Source organism: Poecile atricapillus, chromosome 1, assembly GCF_030490865.1.
Source record: "Poecile atricapillus isolate bPoeAtr1 chromosome 1, bPoeAtr1.hap1, whole genome shotgun sequence".
NCBI classification, from domain to species: Eukaryota; Metazoa; Chordata; class Aves; order Passeriformes; family Paridae; genus Poecile; species Poecile atricapillus.
In genome coordinates, this window is record NC_081249.1 from 64859982 (window position 1) to 64881544 (window position 21563).

The following is a 21563-nucleotide window of genomic DNA, read 5'->3' on the forward strand; positions in this document are numbered from 1 at the left end:
CCCGGGCCCGGGGGCGGCGGCGCGGCGGCGGAGCGGGGCGGGCTCGGCGGCGCCCCCGGGCAGCGCTCAGCGCTTCGGTGTGGCGCCGGGAGCCGGGCGAGAGGCGAGTCCGCCCCGAGTTCCCGCCGCTCCCGCGCAGGCATCGCTGTCGTCGCCCAGTGTGGAAAAGGGCCTTCGCTCCGTGCTGTGATGCTATAGGGGCGCGACGGCGGGGAGGCGGGACCGGCGGAGGGGGTGCGCTGTCTGTGGGTTCACGCCGCTCCCGTGCCGCCTTGCTCACCTGCCCCGAGGGCCGCCCGGGTCCGTACCGGCTCTGCTCGCCGGGGTCACAGGGCAGCGGCGCCGCGAACGATGCTCTGCGGGAGCGGCCCGAGCCGCCGTGCCGCGTGCTGAGCAGGGCGGCCGCCGCTCCTTCCCTTCCCTTCCCTTCCCTTCCCTTCCCTTCCCTTCCCTTCCCTTCCCTTCCCTTCCCTTCCCTTCCCTTCCCTTCCCTTCCCTTCCCTTCCCTTCCCGCCGGAGCGCCCGCGGGACGCGCGGGGAGCGGGCGCGTCGGGCGCCTCCCGGAGGGCGCCTTTGTCTCCGTGTCCGCCGCTGCAGAGGCGGCAGCGCTCCATCCCCGGGGCCGAGGACAGCCTCCTTCCGTGCCCGGCATTTTTTTTTATTTTTTTTTTTTTCCTTTTCCAAATCCTTTTTTCCTGTATGCTCAGAGACACTTAGGTTTTTTGGTGCTGCGGGGTTTTTTTTTTTGTGTTCTTTTTTATTATTTTTTTTTAAAAGAAACCACTTGTATTATTTTCACCACGTTTAAGTGTCGGCATTGAATGCAATAACCAAGATGGATAAGAAATCATTTGAAACCGTGCTGGATGAAATTAGGAAGGTAAATTATCCTTTTGTGTGTTAGTTTAATCATTTGTTGATGGACCATAGGACGAGGAGTAATGGCTACAAACTGAAAGCGGGGGGACATTTAGATTAGATGTTAACAAGATCTTTACTGTGCGGGCAGTGACACTGGAACAGGTTGCCCAGGGAGGCTGTGGATGCCCCAGTCCTGGCAGTGTTCGAGGCCAGGTTGGATAAGGCCTTGGGCAAGTGGGAAGTGTCCCTGCCCACGGCAAGGGTGGTTGGGGCTGGATGATCTTGATCTTGAGCCCTCATTTGAAATGAGCACCTGGATAAGGTCACTGCAGCATTTTGACTTTCAAGGAAGATGAGAAAGAAAAACAAAGTAGCCAAGCATGTTTTCTATGGGGGCAAGGGCTGCATTTGCTTGGCCTGTGCGGAGAGTGTGGAGTACCCACCTTTTACACACTGGTTTAGGAGGTACAATGCACAAATAGGGCGTGAGATTTAGTTAGTCCTTGGAAGTCACGTCTCCCACAGCTCAGGAGTGTGCTGTGCACACCTTCTTCCTCTGGGATGTGAATCCTGCGTTTCGATGCGTGCTCTGAGCTGTGTTTCTGCATCTCCTGTTTGAAAACTCTCCGAGAAAAATACTGCTGGTTGTGGGGGGGCAGAGATACAAACCTGGGCTTCCTTGTGACTTGCAGGGCTCTGGTTTCTCTCTGCACGGGGGCCTGCTTTTAACAGGAAGGCTCCAGGTTAGTGGTTGGCACACTTCCCCAAATGCTAGAAGGAGAAAAGGAGAGAGGAAAAAATCAGAATCTTTTGAGATTAATGTTTCTTGTTTTGCCTGGGAAGAAGAAACCTGTGATGATGTATTTTGCTGTGGTTAAACAGAGGATATTTAAGTGTCACAGTAGAACAGTTTACCTGCCGAAGGTGTCTTAGTGTGACATGAAGGGCTTGTTTCAGATGAGATTTCCTCGTGGCAGAAGAGCGATCCATAGCATTTTTGTTTTAAGTAGAGTTTTTTGTTGTGTTGGTTTGTTTAGGGGAGGTAAATTTCCTTTATCTGGACTCAGATCTGAACTCAACTGGATTTGAGTTTCAGTTCAGTTTCTCTTTGGTGAGAGGGAGTGATGGCTGCAATTGCAGTATTATTATTTTGCAACATATCGAGGTATAAAACCAAACTGAGGTATAAAACTGTTTAACAGAAGCCCCAGGGGTATCTTTTTTATCACAACTACATATTTGCATAAGGTCATGGTCATAAAGTCTCCTTTATAAAATAGCTAGAAACATGACAGTCGAAGATATTTCAGGGTGTGGACTTCCCTCCCGGTTTATGAATTTGTGTGGAAAATCTGGGAACCACAAAAAGAAAAAAAAATCAAGGGACGACTAGCACATGAATGCTTTCTCTGATGATTGATGGTGGGAGGGAGTAATGTTTCAATTATATTACTGCAGTGCAGTCCTTCAGAATACGCTCTGTGATTACTAAAGACTTCAGACAAAAGGGTTTAGACATGTGATTTTAGGCAATTATGTTTCCTCTATGCTATCTGACTATATTCCTGTATTCCAACTTGCTGTTGATCTAAGGATCAGTGCTGTGCTGTGTTAATAATAGTTGTGCTGTTGTGGTGTAACATTCATTGTTCAAATGCCGATTTTGAGTCTTTGTTGCTATGTTTTTATTTAAGCTTCATTTCTGACTCTGTGGTAGAACCTTCTTTATTATGTGATTTACAAGTTTGTTGTGTTGGCATGTTCCATTTTCAGTCCTACAGTTAGCAGGAATAATTATTTAAATGTCTTCATGTGTAGCTTCTGTTTTTCTCTGTATGCATTTACAAGTACTAGCAAAATAAACTTTGGGAGTTTTGTTTGTTTGTTCCTGCCATAAATATGCATAGCAGTGCTTTCTGTTTGTACTCTTGTAATAGAGTCATTCAGTTGTTGATTTAAGAAGGAAAAGTAACAATTGTTTCAGTAATAAAAAAGACATACCCTGCTTTTTTCCAAAACACATGAAGAGGAGGAAGGGGTAGAAGAAAAAATGAGCATGAAAACAGAAATTCATTCTTGCCTGTGACTTCAGTGTGTCTGGTAGTGTTTGTCTCTTAATGAGGTACAGAAAAGGAGGAGGGCTGCCTAAAACAGTATCCAAGTGTGTTTCTTTGCACCTGAGCTACTTACAGTCAGGATGCAGTGATGGAGACCTTTGTGTCTGTCTGTGTGGAGGGACAGGAACAAAAAATCGAGGGGTAGGGGTGGATTCTAGGACTGTTGGGAGGAAGATGGAAGTGGGTATAGCTAAATGTGGTTTGAGAATACACAAGGTCTAGCATTGGAGGGGGTACTTGGATACTGTGTAAGAAAGAAATTTTCACCGGCTTGGGGCAGGAATTCAGCTGTTAGCTGTCTTCTTTACATCCTGTACCTGTCACAGAGGACTGGGTACAGAGGAGGGAGGAAGGAGTTAGCTGGCTGTTAGACAGCGCATGTGGTTATCAACAAAACTCTCTTGCCACACACCCAAAAGGCTGCATTAAAGTACTGTGCTTTGTTTGGTATGACTGCATGTTAAAATTTGAAAGGTGTAAGGATAAGGGTAAGACAGTATCCATCTCTGGACCAAGCTCTGTTGTGTATTTAATTCTATCTGTATAAACTGTTATCCAATTTCTTCATAAATTCACCGAAGTAAAATACTTTGTCAGTTACTTTACAGGGGCCATGCAAAGAGATTGCCTGGATAATCAACAGTATTATCTTGTTTAACTTAAAGTTGATGTAAATCATTGGAGCAGAAAGAAGAGTGATGATGTTCTCTCAGCACAGTTATAAGCAGCAACAAAAAACCAAAATCAAGTAAATAAAAAAATGAGGTTTTTTTAACAGAAGAATTAAAGCACATCTTCCTGCTTTTCACTGATCTCAGTTACCTAAGAAATACACTGTTAACTTCAAAATGCTGCAGTGTAATTGCTACAAATGTCACTTTGTAGGGGCAGATTTTAGACTAATAGATCAGCAGATGGTTGTGCTATAATTATAACTTTTGAGTCACTAATTATGCATCCTTTTCTTTTTCTATATCTTTTAGGCTGTATTGACAGAGTACAAATTAAAAGCTATTGAATATGTTCATGGATACTTTTCCAGTGAACAGGTAAAGTCAACACTGTTATGGGTTTAATGGGAGCTATTGTTTTTGTGTATTCAGTAATACAAAGTAATTGTCTTCAGTCATACTGAGGCTGATCATACTAGCTTTTCATATTTATTAACTAAGGAGATTTAATTCCTTATTATTATAGCATGACTCTATTAAAGAGTTCTAAGTTGCTTTACAAAATCACTACATTTTCATTCTTATTGTGACTAGAAAATGGTATAAATTTATTGTGATGTAATTTAGGATTGTTTTGTGTGTATTATCTAGAGATGTAGCAATAATATATATGATAATATGTAGATTTTCTTTTTCCTCTTTCTTTTCCTGCTGGCTTTTTTTTGGTATATGTTTGGGAATATGCTGTTTGGGATCATGATTGTTGATAAGCTTTTTCAGTGATACTTGATAGGTTTTTTTTTTTTACTTATTCTAATACAGTGATATTGTTATTTATATTTTCTAATATATGTCAAAAAGTAAATATTTTAAATATTTCCATTAAAAATCTTTGTCTCATAAAATAGAATTTTTAGGTGCCTACTTAGAAATAAAAAGAAAGCTAGATGCTGGTAGGCACTGACAATCAAACATCACAGACAGATGTTTTTTAGCAGTATACCAGTGTGCTACAAAAGTGGAAAGGTCATATTGATGCTGTTAGTATACATTTTTAATGTATCTGAAGAATTAATTGAAGGCCTTACTGTCACAGGTTGTTGAATTACTGAGATACTTCTCCTGGGCAGAACCACAGCTTAAGGCAATAAAAGCTTTACAACATGTAAGTTCTTGTGACATGATCTTGTGGAATAAATTTGCTTTCTTAATGTCAATTTTATGACACCTACTTTTCAATTGATGAGTCAATATACCCTTTAAAATCTTCAAAGTTTCTTCTTCATCTCCTTCGGTGGTATCAAGCTATGAAATGTCATACTTCTAATTGGGGTATCTTTTCTGACTAAAGTAGCTTTTCCTTTCCTGTGTATCACAGGAAAAGATGTAACCCTTTGTAACTCTTCTTGACTCTCCTTATTTCTTTACTTTTGGTTGGTGAGTGCTTTTTGGAGCTGCTTTTTTATAATTTAGCATATAGAGTCTCCTTCCCAATGGGAGGGAGAGGATATTAAAAGTTTGCTGAAATATACTATATGAAGCTGTTACTGAATTGTATTCTGAGTTTAAAATAGATGTACTGCTTTATTTTATACACACTTTTTTCTTTCTTTTTTTCTTATCAGAAAATAGTGGCAGTTCCAGCATCAAAAATGGTTAATATTCTCAACTGCTTCACATTCAGTAAAGATAAACTTATTGCCCTTGAAATCTTAGCTTCGTAAGTATCTCTTCTGCTGTGTTCCTTAACTTAGATTGTTTTAGCTCATGTTTGAGGATATTAAACTTTAGACACTCCTAGGAGGAAGCACTGATTAAGGTAAAGCAGAAATCCATTACTGATGGGGCTGTTTAAAAGAATAATTAGAAGTAGGCATAAGACTGAGAGAATTACATTTGTTAAGCCTGGAACGAGTTGGGGTGACTTAATTGCTGCCTTCTGGTACCAGAAAGGAGCCTGCAAGAGAGATGGAGTGACAGGATAAGGGGAAGGGCTTCACACTGAAAGAGAGCAGGTTTAAAATAGATATTAGGAAGAAATTCTTTGCTGTGAGGCTGGTGAGGCACTGGCACAGGTTGTCCAGAGAAGTTGTGGATGCCCCATCCCTGGAAATGTTCAAGGCCAGGCTAAATGGGGCTCTGAGTAACCTCGTCTGGTAAAAGATGCCTCTGCTCACCTGAAGAGGCTTTGGAGCTAGGTGATATTCAAGGTACTTCCAACCAATGATTCTGTGATTGTGGAAAATTCCACAGTTCATTTGAGTCTTGTGCTTGCTGCTGTTTGGGCTTCTGCCTGCTGGAAGACTGCCACTTTGGCAATGTTTTTACTGTGGTCTTCAAATGTTGTCGAGAACCAAGAGGGCCTTAAGTTTATTTCACTGCTCACTGAAATCTGGAAGTATTGAGACCGGGAAATTCTGGGAATTGGCCCTATTTTGAAAAGTCTTCTAAATATTCCATATGTAGAAATGAGTTAAGTAAATGGATCTCTTAAACTGACAAATCTACTGTCTATAAAAAAAAAACAAGTTTAGATATTCTAAATTTGTATTTACAGAGAAAGTTGGGGTTTTCCTAGTGAACAGAGCTACTTCAGAGGATCTATTACACGTATTTAAAATGGAACTCTTCTGCTTGGTTCAGGGGATTTATTTTATGAAATGTTGTTCCTTTTTGGGTTGTTTGGGTTTTTTTTTTGCTTTAATCATATCTGTCTTCCCTGTGAATGTTGTATGACAGCCTGCTTGAACTTCCTGGGGCATATAAATTCACGATACAAATATCAATAAAACAATTAAGTCTGAGGATACAGACATGATTTTGCTTTTGGAGTTAAGCTTAAGGAAGCCATGTCATTGCTCCTTGTCTATTTCAGACCAAAACAAAACAGGGTAGCCTGAGGAAAATTAGTGATGCACAATTGTGATGCACAATTCATTTTTTCTCTGTACTTACTCTTGCAATAAAGTTTAGCCATCATCATCCATTGTTCTGTGTTGATATTTGTTCAAATGCCATATTTTGCTTAGAGGTATGAAGTCCATATTTAAGCCTAGGATTTTTACTTTAATAATAGTAATACTATGATCGCAACTAATTATGTTTTTTTAATGTGCTTTTGGGTAGTGGCTAACTAAATGTGGGTCACTTTTCAGTGGTGAATTGTTTCAACTTATGCAAATGGAATGGCAGTAATTCTCTGTCAATGTCTTTATAGAAACATTGTTGATGCTCAGAATTATCGCCTTATAGAAGATTTGTTCAGAATTAATATGTCAGAGAAGAAAAGATGCAGAAGAATTCTTGAACAGGTAACCAAGATAAACTAATATCCTTGGTTCTGTTAGGATTCCGTTTGCATCCTTGTGGTCATTGTGGGGTCAGGGTTTAACATGAGGACTTCTGGGAGCTACTGGTGTAAGACAAACTGAAACAACTGCAAAAAATATAGGAGAATGTGCAACAGAAGGTGAAGTTTTTGTCAGGCATTAGGAACATATGGAAAAAGGGACACAGAATTGCAACCTATGCTGGAGGAAACTTTGTTTTAGAGAACATCAAGTGCTTAAGCCCTAGTTCAGTGCAAGCAGGGGGTATTTGGGCAGAAGTTTACACTGTGTGGAGTATTTGGAGTAAGACTTGAGACACAGACTTCAGTTGTTCTGTGTAGGTTGATTCATGCAATCTACATGTCATGAAATAATAACTACTTTCTTTAGAGCATTGAATTTGATAGCAAATAATATTCTTTCTTGATTATTTTGCAGGCTTCAAAAACAGGTTGTAAGGCTCCTCATGCTATGATATCATCCTGTGGCATGATTCCTGGCAATCCTTATCCCAAGGGCAAACCAAGCCGCATAAATGGAATTTTTCCAGTAAGCGTGATCCTATGCTTTTGCTTTTCACAAATGAACCCTTGATTTAAGATTCATTGTGGTTTAACCACACTCAGAATTCATATACACGTAAGGGAGAGTGGAATCAAAACCAAAGTGCGTTTGTTGGGTTTGTTGGTTTGTTTGTTTGTTTCAGCCCATTCCGCATTTATAGGGAACTTGCATTATTTTTGTTTTCCCATTCCTTCTATGCTGCTTCAGGTAAAGATTATTTCATAAATAAGACATTCTTCATATCAGGAAAACATTGTAAACTCCAGCAGTATTTGGCAGAATCAGGAGAGGTGTCAAGAGGCTTCCTCATAGGTTGAGAAGATGACCTAATATTGTCACTACGGTACTACTGCTAATCTCAGTGTGGCTCTTAAGCAGTACTTGTGAACACTTAAGGGACAGAAAAATTAACTGAAATTAATGTTATCACGTCCAAAAGTCAAAATGCAGAATTGCCTCTCTTCACAAAAGCTCAGTCAGTGTTACAAACCAAGCTGTTGGAATGCTCTTACTTGTTACAAGCCTAAAACAGTTGGGTTGTTTTGTTTTTTTTTTTCATGGCAAACATGGTTACTTTCAGAATGTTCAAAAATTCAAATGTAGTTCAGAAAAAAAAAAAAATATGGCAGAGCTGTTCAGCAAGGTGTGGTAGTTTGGGATTTATTTCTAAATTAATGCTTGGTTTCATTTTCTTTTGTTCCAGGGAACCCCTATCAAAAAGGACACAGAAGAATGTACTAATGAAGGAAAGGGAATAGCAGCCCGTATACTTGGCCCATCCAAACCAGTATGTCTAAAAAAATTAATAAATACATGAAACTTCAAAAAACCCGCGAAACAACCACCAGCCAACTCAACAAGGCTTTGTTATAAAATGCTGTTATGTTGCAAGCAGACTGTAGAGCAGCAATTTAATTGAAGCTAAACTTCTGTAATGAATATGACCTAATATTTTTTTAACTTGAAAATGAGCTCTAGTTTTTATCTGTAGAGGGGGAGGATTCTCTACTCGATACAATGTATGTGCATTTGAAGACAGAATTTAAACTACAGTAGCAGAAGAGAAAACTAGAATCATTTTTAGTAGTCTATCATGAGCTGCTCTCTGAGGATTTCTCACATGAACACAGAAAATGCCTCCATCTTTGACACTTGAATTACCGCAGTGCCTTAGAAAGAGGTTCTTGTTTCTTGACAGCTGATGCGCATTTTGAATATTTTAAGCATGTGGGACAAACTTGTAGTGAACCTGTTACTACTTTGAGGTATTGTTCAAATGTTTTATTATCACTTTTATTATGTTTCCCACAAAGCTGTATTATTTTAAAGGCATAGGTACATTCAGAAATATATGCTAATTTTAAATGTGCTAAACCTGTAAAATGAGAAGTCAGTCCAAGTCTGCAGAGTGTGAGAACTACAAGGCAGAAAGGAGTTCCCTTTCCCCTCTCCTCAGTTTTCTATTAAAATTTAAAGGTACACTAGTGATGTTTGTTTCAGTCTTTTCAGAAAGAGTGAAATGCTTGCAGTCACTATGGATATTATGAAAAAATTTCACATCACGTATATTTGTAGCAAAGAATGCCTGTCTGTAGTAGTATCTTAATGATAGCTTTTTGTCTGAGAAACATTAGGTAATGCTTTCACTATTGCTTTTTGCATTTGTTTTTTGTTTATGTAGGCTCCATCAACGTACAATCCACACAAACCAGTTCCATATCCCATCCCACCATGTCGGCCACATGCAACTATTGCACCAAGTAAGGTTTCTGTGTGTTCTAGCTTGATGCTATTGCTCGTGCATTTGCCTTTTAAGTAATGTGTCAAGTGTCGGTTTCTCTGACCACGGTCATTTCTGAAATTGGCTTCTGCTCCCTGAGCATGCTCTGGGTACTGGTTTTTACCTTTTCTTTCATGACAGCAGAATTGATAAAAAAAATAATATATTGACTTCATTTTCCAACGTCCATAAGAAAAATTCACAATCCTGTTCTGATGACAAAATATTTAATTTATGGGAGACGTGCATGTTAGACAAAACAAGGGCTTTGGCTTTGTTGTAACGTTTGGCCAAGGCTTGGGCTTTGGCTTGACAAGTCTGACTTGTTGCTGTGGAACCCAGCTTGGGATATGGCCAGCCACAGCCCTGAACTGGGTGGAACTATGTAGGAACTTGCTGAAGGGCTGTAATCTGTTTCTCATTTGCCTTCATCTTTGCCTTCTCTCCATTATAATGGAGAGTGAACAGTTTCCTAAAAGAAAAGTAGATTTCAATCTCAGAAGGGAAATAGTGATTGCCTTTTCCTGCCATTGCTTTCTTTCTCGCCTAGTGCCTTGGGTAAGTTTGAGCCTTTTCATAAGCTCCTCTCTTTGCTCTGCTACATCAGACTTGAGTCATTTTTGGAAAGGGAGAAAGGCAATTGCCCTTTCTTTGGAAGAAAGCTTAGAATACTTAAAGTAGTCAATTTTAGGTCTGGCAGCTGAAAGCCTTTTCTAATCTTGAAATTCCGTACTGCAAATCAAGGGGTGCTCTGGTTAGGATGCTTGCTTTTCACTGATGGTGGGGATTTCAAGGAGTATTTCAGGTAGCTGATATGAAAGTGAAGCAGAACTCCTAGCAAACATGCTGGATGCTGAGTCATCTAATGAACTTGATGTCTGCAAGTGTTTTTACAGCCATTTTAGAAAAATGGGCACTACCAGTGGCTAAACTGAGACTGATTGATTATTTATGCCGAGGAAATTACTTGTTCCCTAGAAACTGTACAGGAAACTTTCAGACAAACTCAAATTTTTAGAAATTCTATCCAAAGTATCTTAAAGCACAAAATTTCACCTGTGGCAAGATAAAAATATTAATGCAGTTTTAGGATATGAAAGAGCTTTTGAGGTTTCAGGGTTTCAGGACCTTACTAGGTTGCAACATGTTTTTTAAGAAAGCTCTTGTGATAACAGAACTCATAACTGGTGAAATTACATATATGTGTGTGTGTGTTGAATGAGATTGTAGATGCTGACCTGAAACTATTGAATGTGATTGTTTTCAGTCAGTGGTTAGAATGATGAATTGTTTTCTGCCTCTTGAACATTTCTTTCCTGAGTGATGCAGTGATTATTAGTTGCTTTTCTGATTTTCAGGCAAGAGTTGTTGTGCAAGAAATCTTAACATCAGGTGGAATTACTATGGAAGTATGAAATCAGAAAGCATTTCTGTGCGACAAATTAGTGCACTTTCAGTATTACTCAAGTGCTACCTTTTCCCATGAAGCCCAAGTTCTTATGCTCTTAAACTATTAATTCAGGGCCACTGTGAAGTGTGTTTGTGTTCCTGCAATTTAAATTCAGATGTGTTTCATCAGAACTGTATACCACAGAAATACAACAGTTTAAGTTGCCCCAAAAAATAACAGAGGAAAAAAGGTATATTTAATGTGTTCATTGCTGTAAGAATGTTATATTAAAATACTTTGCTAACCCACTTGAGTTTCTTAACATTTAAAGAAATATTGAAGAATACTAGATTAAATATTTGAGAAGGGATGTTTTTCTCAGAATTTTCTGAGTGTTAGTGGCTAGTGTTAAAGCATCATGGTTACTGATATGTGTTTGGCTTCTTTGTTTGTCTGTCTTTAATGTTGAAGAAGGAGTTGCAGCAGCCTTTACATTAGGAATAGGAAAGGAGATGCTGCAGACACTCTGTACCACTCCTCCGGGCTGGCTGAGTTTTTTCAGGCAAGATTGAACTGAAAGGAATTGAAACCTGACTTTTTCTGGCTCTCTTAAGAGAATTGCCATTAGTAAAATTTGTATCACATTGCATGCCCTTCAGGCAGACATTAGAAAAAGCCAACATCCAGCCTGGATAATTAACTGGTCTAGCTTTTAGATGAAGGAATGTCTTACAGTCTTGAAAATAATTCTTTTAAAGGAGAAGATGCTTAGTGGTTCATCTAGATACAGGTTTTTCTGACAACGGGGATGTGTATTGCCTTTGTTATTTTAGGTGCTTACAACAATGCTGGCTTAGTTCCAATGGCCAATGTCATAGCTCCAGGCTTACCAGCTCCTCCACCATACACTGCTAATCAAGTGGTATCAGGTAAAGCATGCATATCTTTAAAATATTCATGCTGGTTTTCCTGTTTCATTGCTGGGAGTGGATCATTCACTGCTGGAGTTTCATTTGCCTTTCAATAACAAGCTGCTGTTTTCTGTTTAGAAAATGAGGACCTTTCCAGCCAGGCAAAACCTTCCCAAAATCAAGGTAAACTGCAAATCCAGTGGGGGATTTTTGTGTTGATTGTATCTTTGTTGTTTGTTCAGAAAATGTTAACAACTTGTTTAGTGGGATCTTAATAAGCTTCTAAGTATGAAGCCACAAAGTATGTGGAATAGACTCTCTTGAGAGTGGAGGAAAAAAAATCGTCAGACATTTGTACTTACAAGGATTGAAACATCAAAATTCATTCTTTTGTGATAGCTTATTAAAGTTTTTTATACTCTTCATTATATAAGTATGTGAGAAATCATGCTAATAACTTAATCAAAATACCCTTTGCAATGTCATGTGCTTAAATATTTCAGTAAATATTTGCAATTTTTGAAACTCTGGACACTGAAACACTGAAAATCTGTTGGAAATTTTAATTGACATTTTAATTTCATAAATCAGTTGCAATAAGAAGGTAGGAATACAAGAGTGATTTAGAGATTTAGAATGTCTTTTCCCAGAGTGTTAGATCCAACTATGTCTACTTGTATTTTCGTCTTACCCTGTAAGATCCTGTTGTTTTTACCAAGACAGTTGTGCATTTTTTATTGTTTTTATTTGTGTGGTGCTTTTTACACTTAGTGCAAAGCATAATAATAAATCCCATTAGGAGCTACTTATAAAAAGGCTTTGACACTTTTTTAGACTTGACAAATACAAACTGAGAATTTAATGACCACTGAGTTGGGCATATTAACACATACTGCAAATAGACAAAATGACTGTGATAAGTTTAGCTATGGTAAATATTCCTAGGGACCAAAAAAAAAAGTTACGTTTTGTCTTTCCTTCTCTATGTCCAGGGATGTTCTACAGAAATGTTTTGAAGAGTCACTTCATTCTTATTTACCCCTCTTTAAGTGTGCATGTATTTTTACAAAGTTAGTTCATACAGCTAAATGAATACAGTGTAAGGAATGAAATATTCTCCTGGGAGGAAAAGTTCAGTAACAACTCTGGGTCATAGTACAGCTGTATTTCATTAGTGATTATCTTGGCTGTCAGGATTAAATAACTGTGATCTTTAGGAGAGTCTTCAGCTTGGAAACAGAATGAGAAAAGAATAAAATCCAGAGCTGGGAAGTCTGTTTTTTTTGGTTTTTTTGAGAACAGTATGTCAAAGGAAATAAGTTTTTTGCAGATTTGCTCATTTTAGAGTTTCAACATAGACAGAATGGGAGTTTGTCATATCAACTTAGGTCCAAGATTTTAAAGAATAATTTTCTGGATTAGTGTGTAGAATTACATGTAGAAATCAGACAGGAGAGGCATGTAGGCTGCTAGAGAGTTATGAGAGGTGAGTTTGGTTGGATGAATGTCTTGCTTGCATCTGAACAGATTATTCCAAAAGTAAAATAAAGCATAAGGGTTGTTTGAGAGGAATGATTTATTAACATATTCATGTTCCACAGGAAACTAAAGGCAGGCATATCAAGACTCTTGACATGCCAGCGATCATAAATGCAGCTCCTTTCCATTAACCTCCACCTCCCCATTCGTAGTGTGCCTGCCTGTTCTCCTGCAGCTTGACTGATGTCTCTAACTTACTTTGTAGGACACAAGCTGATACTTTTAGTGGCAGGTGCTTGCCTTTATCACAGACACCTGACTTAAGACTCCTAGTAATAGTTGTTGATAAAGTCAAGTGCCAATGTTAGTTTAATACTGTAGTGTGATACGTGAATTTAAAAGTGTACCTTCTTAGAATCAAAATCTGAAGGAAGCACAGTGAAGAGAATGACCTGATTTTGAAGGAAAGAAAACTACCAGCACCTGAAATCAGCTTTCTTCAGTTGTTGACTAAACTTCTCTGAAATCATGATACATTGAATTAACTGGTTCTGAAGGAAATTCTGACCTTCAGTGAGAGTGGATGCAGAGGAGCCCAGGTGATCTGATGCTGATGGAATATTAGATCTGTTTTGGGTACTGCCAAATGTTAGGGACCAGAGGGAGGGTTGTTTACCTGTATCATTTAGATGTTCTTACAGAGTGTATTTGAGTTTCTAACTGTTTTGCATGAGATCATGAAGAGGTAGCAGATGTCACAGAGTGTTTTAAAAAGGAATGTTAGCCCACATGGTGTATGATCTGTGTGATGTGTTTGTGTGTACCTTTTTGTTTTCATAGGCCCCGCTGTTCATTGTTTATATGTAGACATTGTGTGTTAGCTATTGCCTGTGTATCATATTTTGAAATGCTGTATAAAATGTTACTGTGTTGATTTCAAACATTTCTGACAGTTTCAAGTATTCTTACTGGTTTTGTTTCTTTGCAGCTTTTTCTGCACAATCGAATCAGCTCTTTACTCCTCATGGTTCTAATCCTTCAACACCTGCTGCTACTCCAGTCCCTACCCCATCACCTGTCAAGGCAATAAGCCATCCATTAGCACCTGCAACTCCACTCATCTCTGGGATGAACATGTCTACCCCTGTCCTTCCTGTTTTCCCAGGACAGGTCTCCTCTTCCATCCATACATCTCAGCCATCCACCCCAACCCCTACTGTCATCAAATCCCTTTCATTGCCTGGTGTTCCTGTCACATCTGTTCACAGTGCAACCTCTACCCCTGTCCCCTCAGTTTTCTCTGGGCTGGCTTCTATCCCTGCTGCTATGCCTGCTCCGCAAGGTTCTTCCACTCCATGTGCCACACCTGCACCCACTGAAGCTTTTGCATCTGCTGCTACACCATTTGCTGGCCTCCCGTTCTCTGCAACCTCTTCAGTTGCTTCTGCTAATAATCCTGCTCCATTGTCATCAGTCTTTGCTGGCCTCCCTTTGTCCTTGCCACCCAATGCCCAAGGGATTTCTAGTCCTGTTCCATCTACAATTGCTAATTCTCCTGCCACTACCATTCCTGGCTCGCTTAGCTTGCCTAACCCAATTTTGTCTGTCTTAAAGGGATTTCTGACATCTAATGACACTTCATTAATCAATTCATCTGCTTTACCTTCTGCTGTGACAAGTGAGCTTGCTTCTTTATCTGCTCTTGCTAATCAAAGCTCTGACCCTCCCACTTCCTCTGTCAACAAATGTTACACTCCATCAGCCACCCCCAACACACAGCGTTCCTCCACACCTGGGCTGGCTATTTTTCCAGGTCTTCCATCCCCATCTGTAGCCAATTCTAGTTCCACTCCTCCCACATTGCCTGCACAGTCACCTTTAACCACTTCACCATCGATTATGCCAGTCAGCTGTGGCTCATCAGCCTCACTCTTGCATGGCACAAGTCCTACTAATCCCGATCAGCAGCTCTCATCAGCCCCAGCTGCCACAAGTATCCCAGTTCTGGTCAAAACAGAACCCATGAGTCCTACCCTGTCAGCCTTCAAAGGTCCTTCTCATTCAGCCAGTCCTTCTCACGGCACTCTAGGACTGTCAGGGCTCGGGCGTGCTTATACCTCAGCAGCTTCAGTGCCCGTCAGCTTACCCAGTTCCCTGAATCCAGCGCTGTCAGGGCTCTCCTCTTTGAGTGCTCCTCTGAACAACTCCGGTTCTCTGGCTTCCATTTCCCTCGCCCCACATGGCTCTTCTGCTCCCATTGCCCCCGTGTTCAATGGGCTTCCTCCTTTCACGTCGCTAACCAGTAACTTTGCTTTTACTGGTAACCCAGCACTGCCCCCGCCCGTCACTCTCCCAGGGTCTCTGTTGGCCACTCCGGCTACAAGCGCTTCAGCCGTGTCCGCCCCCCATGTGAGTTCCACCGCCGCCGTACTCTCAGGACTCGCCGCCTCCGCAGCAGTCTCTGCTCCACCCTTCTCGCTTAACTTGTCCAGTGCTGTCCCTTCCCTTTTTTCTGTTGCCCAGGGACCTCTGGGATCATCAAACCCATCCTTCCCTGGTTTTCCTGTCTCTAACACACCCTCTGTCACTCCTGCTCTCCCTTCTTTCCCTGGCCTCCAGGCATCTTCTGCAGTAGCAGCAGTTGCACCGTTGCCAGCAGCTGCCACAGCCCCATCTCCGGCTCCAGTCCTGCCAGGGTTTGCCTCGGCCTTTAGCTCAAACTTCAACTCTGCACTCGTGGCACAGGCTGGGTATGTTACTGTTTCTGGAGGAGGTCAGAAGTATTTATTTTTCTCTTGAGCAAAACTCTGATTTTGTATTAGGTGTGTAGACAATATTTTCACTCATAGTTAATAATTGCAGATAATTTTTAAATACAGTTCACCACTGGATTTCCACTTGTCTTTAGAAGCTGATAGGGTAGTGACTAAATGGTTGGCTTCAATATTTCCTGTTACAACAGTCTAATCCAGTGAGGTGCTCAGTGATCATATTTCCCAGATGAGGATACTTGGCACCTCCTAGGCTTTTACCAGAATGCATTCCATGGGGGCATCCACTGACACACACACAGGTAATAGTTGACAATATCTTAGATGTTTTAAGGAAGTAGTCAGCATAAATTCTTGTCTGTAAAGTTTTTTGGTGTGTGAGTTGTCAGCACAGTTGAGGTGCAAAACATTTTGAGTCCCCTTAGGTATGTTCCAGACACTCTTGGTTTGTGTATTTATGAATAATTTTTAGGTGGGTAAAGACTGAACTTTGGTTTAGAAATTCTGACCTTTATGAGATTTAGAAAAAGAACTGCTTTTGCAATTTATATAGACATAAGCTTATAGACAGGGAGACAGAATAAAGCTTGGTGCAGATGTTCCTAATAATAGCCTCATTTTGACATTGTTTCAGCTTGACTTCTGGACTACAGACACCAGGAAATGCAGTTTTTCCTGGTCTTTTATCTCTCCCTGGTATCCCTGGCTTTCCCCAAAGTGCCGCACAATCTTCCTTACAGGAATTGCAGCACAGTGCAGCTGCACAGTCAGCACTACTACAGGTAATGTGCCTATTTGTTAATACTGTTCTACTTCCAGTGATCTCTTGAGCATGTACTTGCCTGTTAACTCCATGGGATTGGTTTAAATCAGTAAAAGATTAAAACCCCTAAATTGCGTGAGAACTGATTACAAGTATGATGATAAAAAACAACTTGTACTAACTTCTTACTCAAGGCCAGTGTACAATGCTTCATAAATGAGATTAGAACATTATCTAAAGCTCTTTGTAAAATGGGGAAAAGTAAAAGAAAATACAATGCAAATTAATTTTTTGCTGTGTTTGTATTAAATCTAATGAGCTGACCATACCACTGAAAAATTTGTACTCGGTTGCAGTCTGACACTTGAATAACTTACAGATTTCTGTGGACTGTTTGTTGTGAATCATGTGCCTCTGCACATGCAATCAGATTGTCTTGAATTTGTGTCTATTGTGGTTGTGCCTTTATCTTGATAATTCCCACAAAAAGAATTATAATATAAACTTGAAGTGGTTTTGGGTAATGTGTAATTTCATTTCTTGTCCATGAAACAGCTTATTTCACTCATCAACCTACAATAAGTTAACTGAAACTATCATCAGACTTTGTGTTTTTAGGTTTTGCTTGTCTTTTGTTAAAAACAGCCTCTGTACAGATTCTTGTAAGAAATTTGTCCTTCTCTACATAGTGCTAAAAGAGAGAACTGAGTGTCTTGACTTAATGTTTTCTCTTTTCTGTGACACTTCAGTTGTTGAAATGGAGCATGTGACTAAGTACTTTTCAGAGTGCAGCATATTGTCAGATATCTTTTGAATATCAGGGGATTGGAAGAAGCAAGTTACTTCATCTAGGCCATGCTGCTTTTGCAGCTCAGGAGTCTATTCTGTAGAAATGTATGCAGATTGCATTGAGGGAATATGATTGTTCTTGTTTATAAGATTCAGTCACTAAAATTAGCATTTATTTACTTGAGCAATGAAGAGAAGGAAAGTTCAGAATCACTAGAATATTTAAGCTGTGCCTTCCAAATCAGCTGGTGCTTACTCCACTGAAAAGTAAAGCCATTAACACTTCTTTGTTTTCCCCCTTAATTCAACTGCTTTTTTCTTTCTGTGTTATTTCAGAGCAATAGTTGCACTACAGTTTAACATCTTTGTGTAGATTCCTTGCTCATCTCTATTCTTTGCACACTTCAGATTATAATCCATTTGTTTCGGCTTGAGTTGGACTGGTATTGTGGCTGAAATTTTGCTTAATTTAGATTTTTGTTTCCTTGTTTTTATCAGTGCTGTTTCCTAACTTCTTATCTTCCTTAAAGGCGCATTCTGCTTCTGCTCTGGAGAACTATACAGCTCAGCCTGAAGGTTTTGCTAACTATCCATCAACACCAGGAACACCATTTTCATTGCAGACAAGTCTGCCCCAGAGTGGATGGCAGTAAATTCCAGGCATTTCTAAAGACTGCAGTGTTTGCTTGACAGAGCCTGATCCTATTCACTTTGAAGGCTGTCTCTGCGATAGTGGGAGCATGTTCTGAGTTGGGGAAAGAAAGGGAAAACATGAGGGTAAAATGTGTGCAGGAGGCTGTGTCAGATGTCAAACTTAATTTGTGAATTGCATTCAATTTGATTCAGGGTCTGATCCTGTGAATTGCTGAGCATCCTTGACTCTCCTTTAATTTTAAGAGTTCAGTGTTTGGTGTCTTACAGGATCATTCAAACAGATGTTTGTGTAAATAGGGCAGTTGACTGTCAAACTGAATAGGGAGACCAAGTATACTTAATAGTGTGAATATGCACCTATCCTTCTGTTATGTTTTGTATGTTATATGTTGTTAATATAGACTGAGATCTAGACTGAAACTAGACAATTAAAGCTGTAGACGACCTTTGTCTAGAAGCACACTTCTTGTGTGTGCACAAATCAAGGTCAGTTTATGGTTTTTCAGATGTTTTCTTCCAATGTATGAGGAACTCCTGTTAGCATCAGCAATATGTTAAGAGGAGGGTAGGTCAGAGGTGTATGGGGGTTTTCTTATGCTTTGAAATATTGTCATGGGCTTGCTGCTGAATTGAGTACTCCTTTGTCTGAACAGGAAGCTAGGAAATGATGCTGTACTGTATTTGAGTAGAAGTGGATTATGTTTTACTGGAGTATGGTTTAGCTAGCTGAGAATATGTTTTTCCAAAGTACCTGAAAACATTTTAACTTGCCTCTAAAATAACGTTCCATAATATTCTCCTTGCCCCCAGCACCCCTGTGAATGAAATAATTGTACTGCGGATAGGCTGCCTATCTGGCACTTTTGACTGCAGACTTATGTGAATGTTTACAGACATGGGGCAAGTTCTTCTCTCCCTTATACTCATAAACAAACTGGTTTTCTATATGCTTTTCAGCTATAAACTACAACTTGATGGTGCTTATCTTATCCTGTGAATATAAGTGGGAGCAGAATTTGGACCATGTATTTTTTTAGTATTTTTCCTTGGAAAACAGACATGATTTTAAAGGCATATAGCTAAATTAACTGTTACAATGCAGCATATAGAAAGGTCTTGCTTTGTTAGTGAAATTGAGTTGTGCACTCTTCTAATAATGTTAGTATCTGTGGCAATGTGTAACACACCATTGAATATCATCTATTTAAGATATGCTCTTGATCATGGTCTAGAGACTAGAGATGAATGATATTCAATCATGTGATTAAATTAAAATGTAGAGATACTACACTGTAGAAATGTTCTGCACCTAGAGTTTTACTTTTTTAAAGATTGATTCTGCTGGGAGATGTTGCTAATGTATTTTCTTTCAAGATGTGAACAAACTTTTTTAGAACATTAATGGAAATTACTGTATTGGTTTTTAACATAATTTTTTTAAATAAAAAATTTACATTCATGGCAAAAAGGCTTTGCTGAATATTTGCATATTTACCTAAAATATGATGAATAAACTTGTTTTTACTAAGATACTTTTACTGCTTGATCTTGCTTATGCTGTTTCTTTTTGATGCAGAATTCTCTCCAAAATTATAAAATTGACTTCCTGAGGAGTGAGATTAGAAATATCCTATTTAATTTTTAGATGAAAAACTTAAATTCTTTGACATTTTAATAATCAGACTTACATATTATTATCAATTGAAAAAAAATATTGTGTTCTTACATCTTTTTATTTTGTTAAACCTGTTAAATTCTCATGATTCTCCACTCTGAACTGCTCTTAAAATTTGTATCTTTGATATTGATATCTTGACTTAAGAAATCTGTGGAGGAGGTCTCTAGCATCTTTCATTTTACTCTGCTTGTCATTCTTTCCATAACTTGTTCTTTGTAGATTTGCAGATCAGTTGGAGACAATAAAGTTACCGGTATCTTATAATGAGAAAATTGGCTTTAATTGGCTTTTCTCCCCTAGATGTGAATGTAAAGCAGTTCCAAGACAGTGTTTTGTAACCTTACTGAGGTGCTGAGTCTGACATCCTATTTTAATCCTAGTTTCCCTGCCAAGCAATCAAAGTTTGAAATAATTCACGTCACCCTTAGTCAAAAGCAAGTAATACTGCTTTGTCAGAAAGTAAGTACTTTGTGCCTCTGTTTCTAAAATTATCTGTTGAATAGTCATGGGGTTTGAGGTTCCTGTCTGAGCACTGGACAACGCAGGGATGCCAAAGAGACTCAAGCCTTGTTTCTCCAAATGAAAACAGGTGAGAAGGAGTGAAATCCATGGTATTAAATGCTCTTCTCCTGAAGCAATGTAGTTTCTGGGTGGTGTACAGCCACTTTACCAGAGAAGAGTGTTTGACGCTCCAGTCAGTGTTAGACAAATCAATATGTTAAGTGTTCACTTGTAAAGTTCTTATGTCTGGAATGGGCTCTCTGGTTCTTACTGACTCTTGCTAAATCATACTGAGCTGGGTTTTGTAAATGGAACTCTCCAGTGGTTAGAACTAAAATTCATTTTTTAAAATATTTTTCCTGATGTAAAATTGTTTTCTATTAATTTTTTTCCTCTTCAGGAATAAAGTCTGTATTCTGCACTGCAGCAAACTGCTGTGACCCAGCCTTGGAATTTCTGAAGGGAGTGATTTGTCCTGAGCTCTTTCACGCTTGTTTGAGCACCATTTTTAGACAGCCAAGGAAATGTCTACTGCTGAGGCAAACCACCTCAAACTGAGCCTGTGCCAGGAAAGGGCTCTTGCTGTATGACTTTAATTCTGGATGAAGTGATTTTTTTCACTGTTCAAGTTGCCTATTACTGCTCTATTTTGCGTGTACTAACGGACTGCAAAGATACGGTGTAGTGAAGTGTTCCTTGAAATAAAATCTTTTTTGCAACAACTAAGAACATACCTTTGGAAACAAGTTCAATGTTTCTTTCAAATGCTTTAATTGCAGCTGCAGAGAATAGGAGACAGAGTAATTTTTCTGTCCTTTTCCTCTGGTTTGCAAATAAGTGTTGGGAGTTTGCCTGGGCCTGGAAGGAAACTTGCCGTGGTGTGAATGTTCTGACTTTCTTGCAAATTGCCTTCCTTTCTGTATTGGTAGAGGAGCAATATCTTTGACTCTCTCATATTTACTCTAGTGGGCAAAGGGTGGCCTTCTGTCATCTCCAGATCTTCAGCTGTAGAAAGCTGATGCCATTTCCATGAGGAGGAGCAGCAATACGGGGATGTTCCTACAAGCAAAAGGACAGTACTGTTAATCTGCTCTCTCCTGTCCTGTCTCCTTAATTTTGACCTGGGGAAAAGGAATGCTGAGCCTGAAGCAAGTAGGCAGAACTCAGGGCCAGGAAAAGAGAAAAAAAAAGGTGAGAAATCTATAGGGACTGGCCAAAGCCCAGTTCATGGGAAGAAAGTAGTGTGGGTCTAAGAAGGTCAGAAAAAGACAAACTTAAACCTACAATTTTGCTAATCTCATGTGG

The 21563-nt window shown here is 39.5% G+C and overlaps 1 protein-coding gene across 3 annotated transcripts; it reads left to right on the top strand.

Annotated features, from left to right (window-relative positions):
• The first annotated feature begins 200 nt into the window (after positions 1-200).
• On the top strand, positions 201-20980 carry PROSER1 (proline and serine rich 1). Of its 3 annotated transcripts, none has more exons than XM_058842091.1 (14): positions 201-234; positions 810-880; positions 3962-4027; positions 4746-4814; positions 5275-5369; positions 6867-6960; positions 7417-7527; positions 8246-8329; positions 9224-9302; positions 11546-11641; positions 11762-11806; positions 14091-15852; positions 16508-16655; positions 17956-20980. In XM_058842091.1, the coding sequence occupies exons 2-14, from the start codon at positions 836-838 to the stop codon at positions 18076-18078; spliced, it is 2817 nt and encodes a 938-aa protein (XP_058698074.1). In that variant the 5' UTR covers positions 201-234; positions 810-835; the 3' UTR covers positions 18079-20980. The 3 variants fall into 3 exon arrangements, with proteins under 3 accessions (XP_058698074.1, XP_058698086.1, XP_058698083.1); XM_058842103.1 differs by lacking the exon at positions 201-234 and having other exon boundaries at positions 742-880; positions 14091-14272; positions 15722-15852; XM_058842100.1 differs by lacking the exon at positions 201-234 and having other exon boundaries at positions 742-880; positions 20659-20980.
• The last annotated feature ends 583 nt before the right edge of the window (positions 20981-21563 follow it).

Excerpts from the sequence above, each read along its gene's own strand:
- PROSER1 (XM_058842091.1), top strand. The coding sequence starts at position 836 with ATGGATAAGAAATCATTTGAAACCGTGCTGGATGAAATTAGGAAG. Across the intron at positions 4,815-5,274 it reads CAATAAAAGCTTTACAACAT|AAAATAGTGGCAGTTCCAGC; the intron begins GTAAGTTCTTGT and ends TTTTCTTATCAG. Across the intron at positions 11,642-11,761 it reads TGCTAATCAAGTGGTATCAG|AAAATGAGGACCTTTCCAGC; the intron begins GTAAAGCATGCA and ends TTTTCTGTTTAG.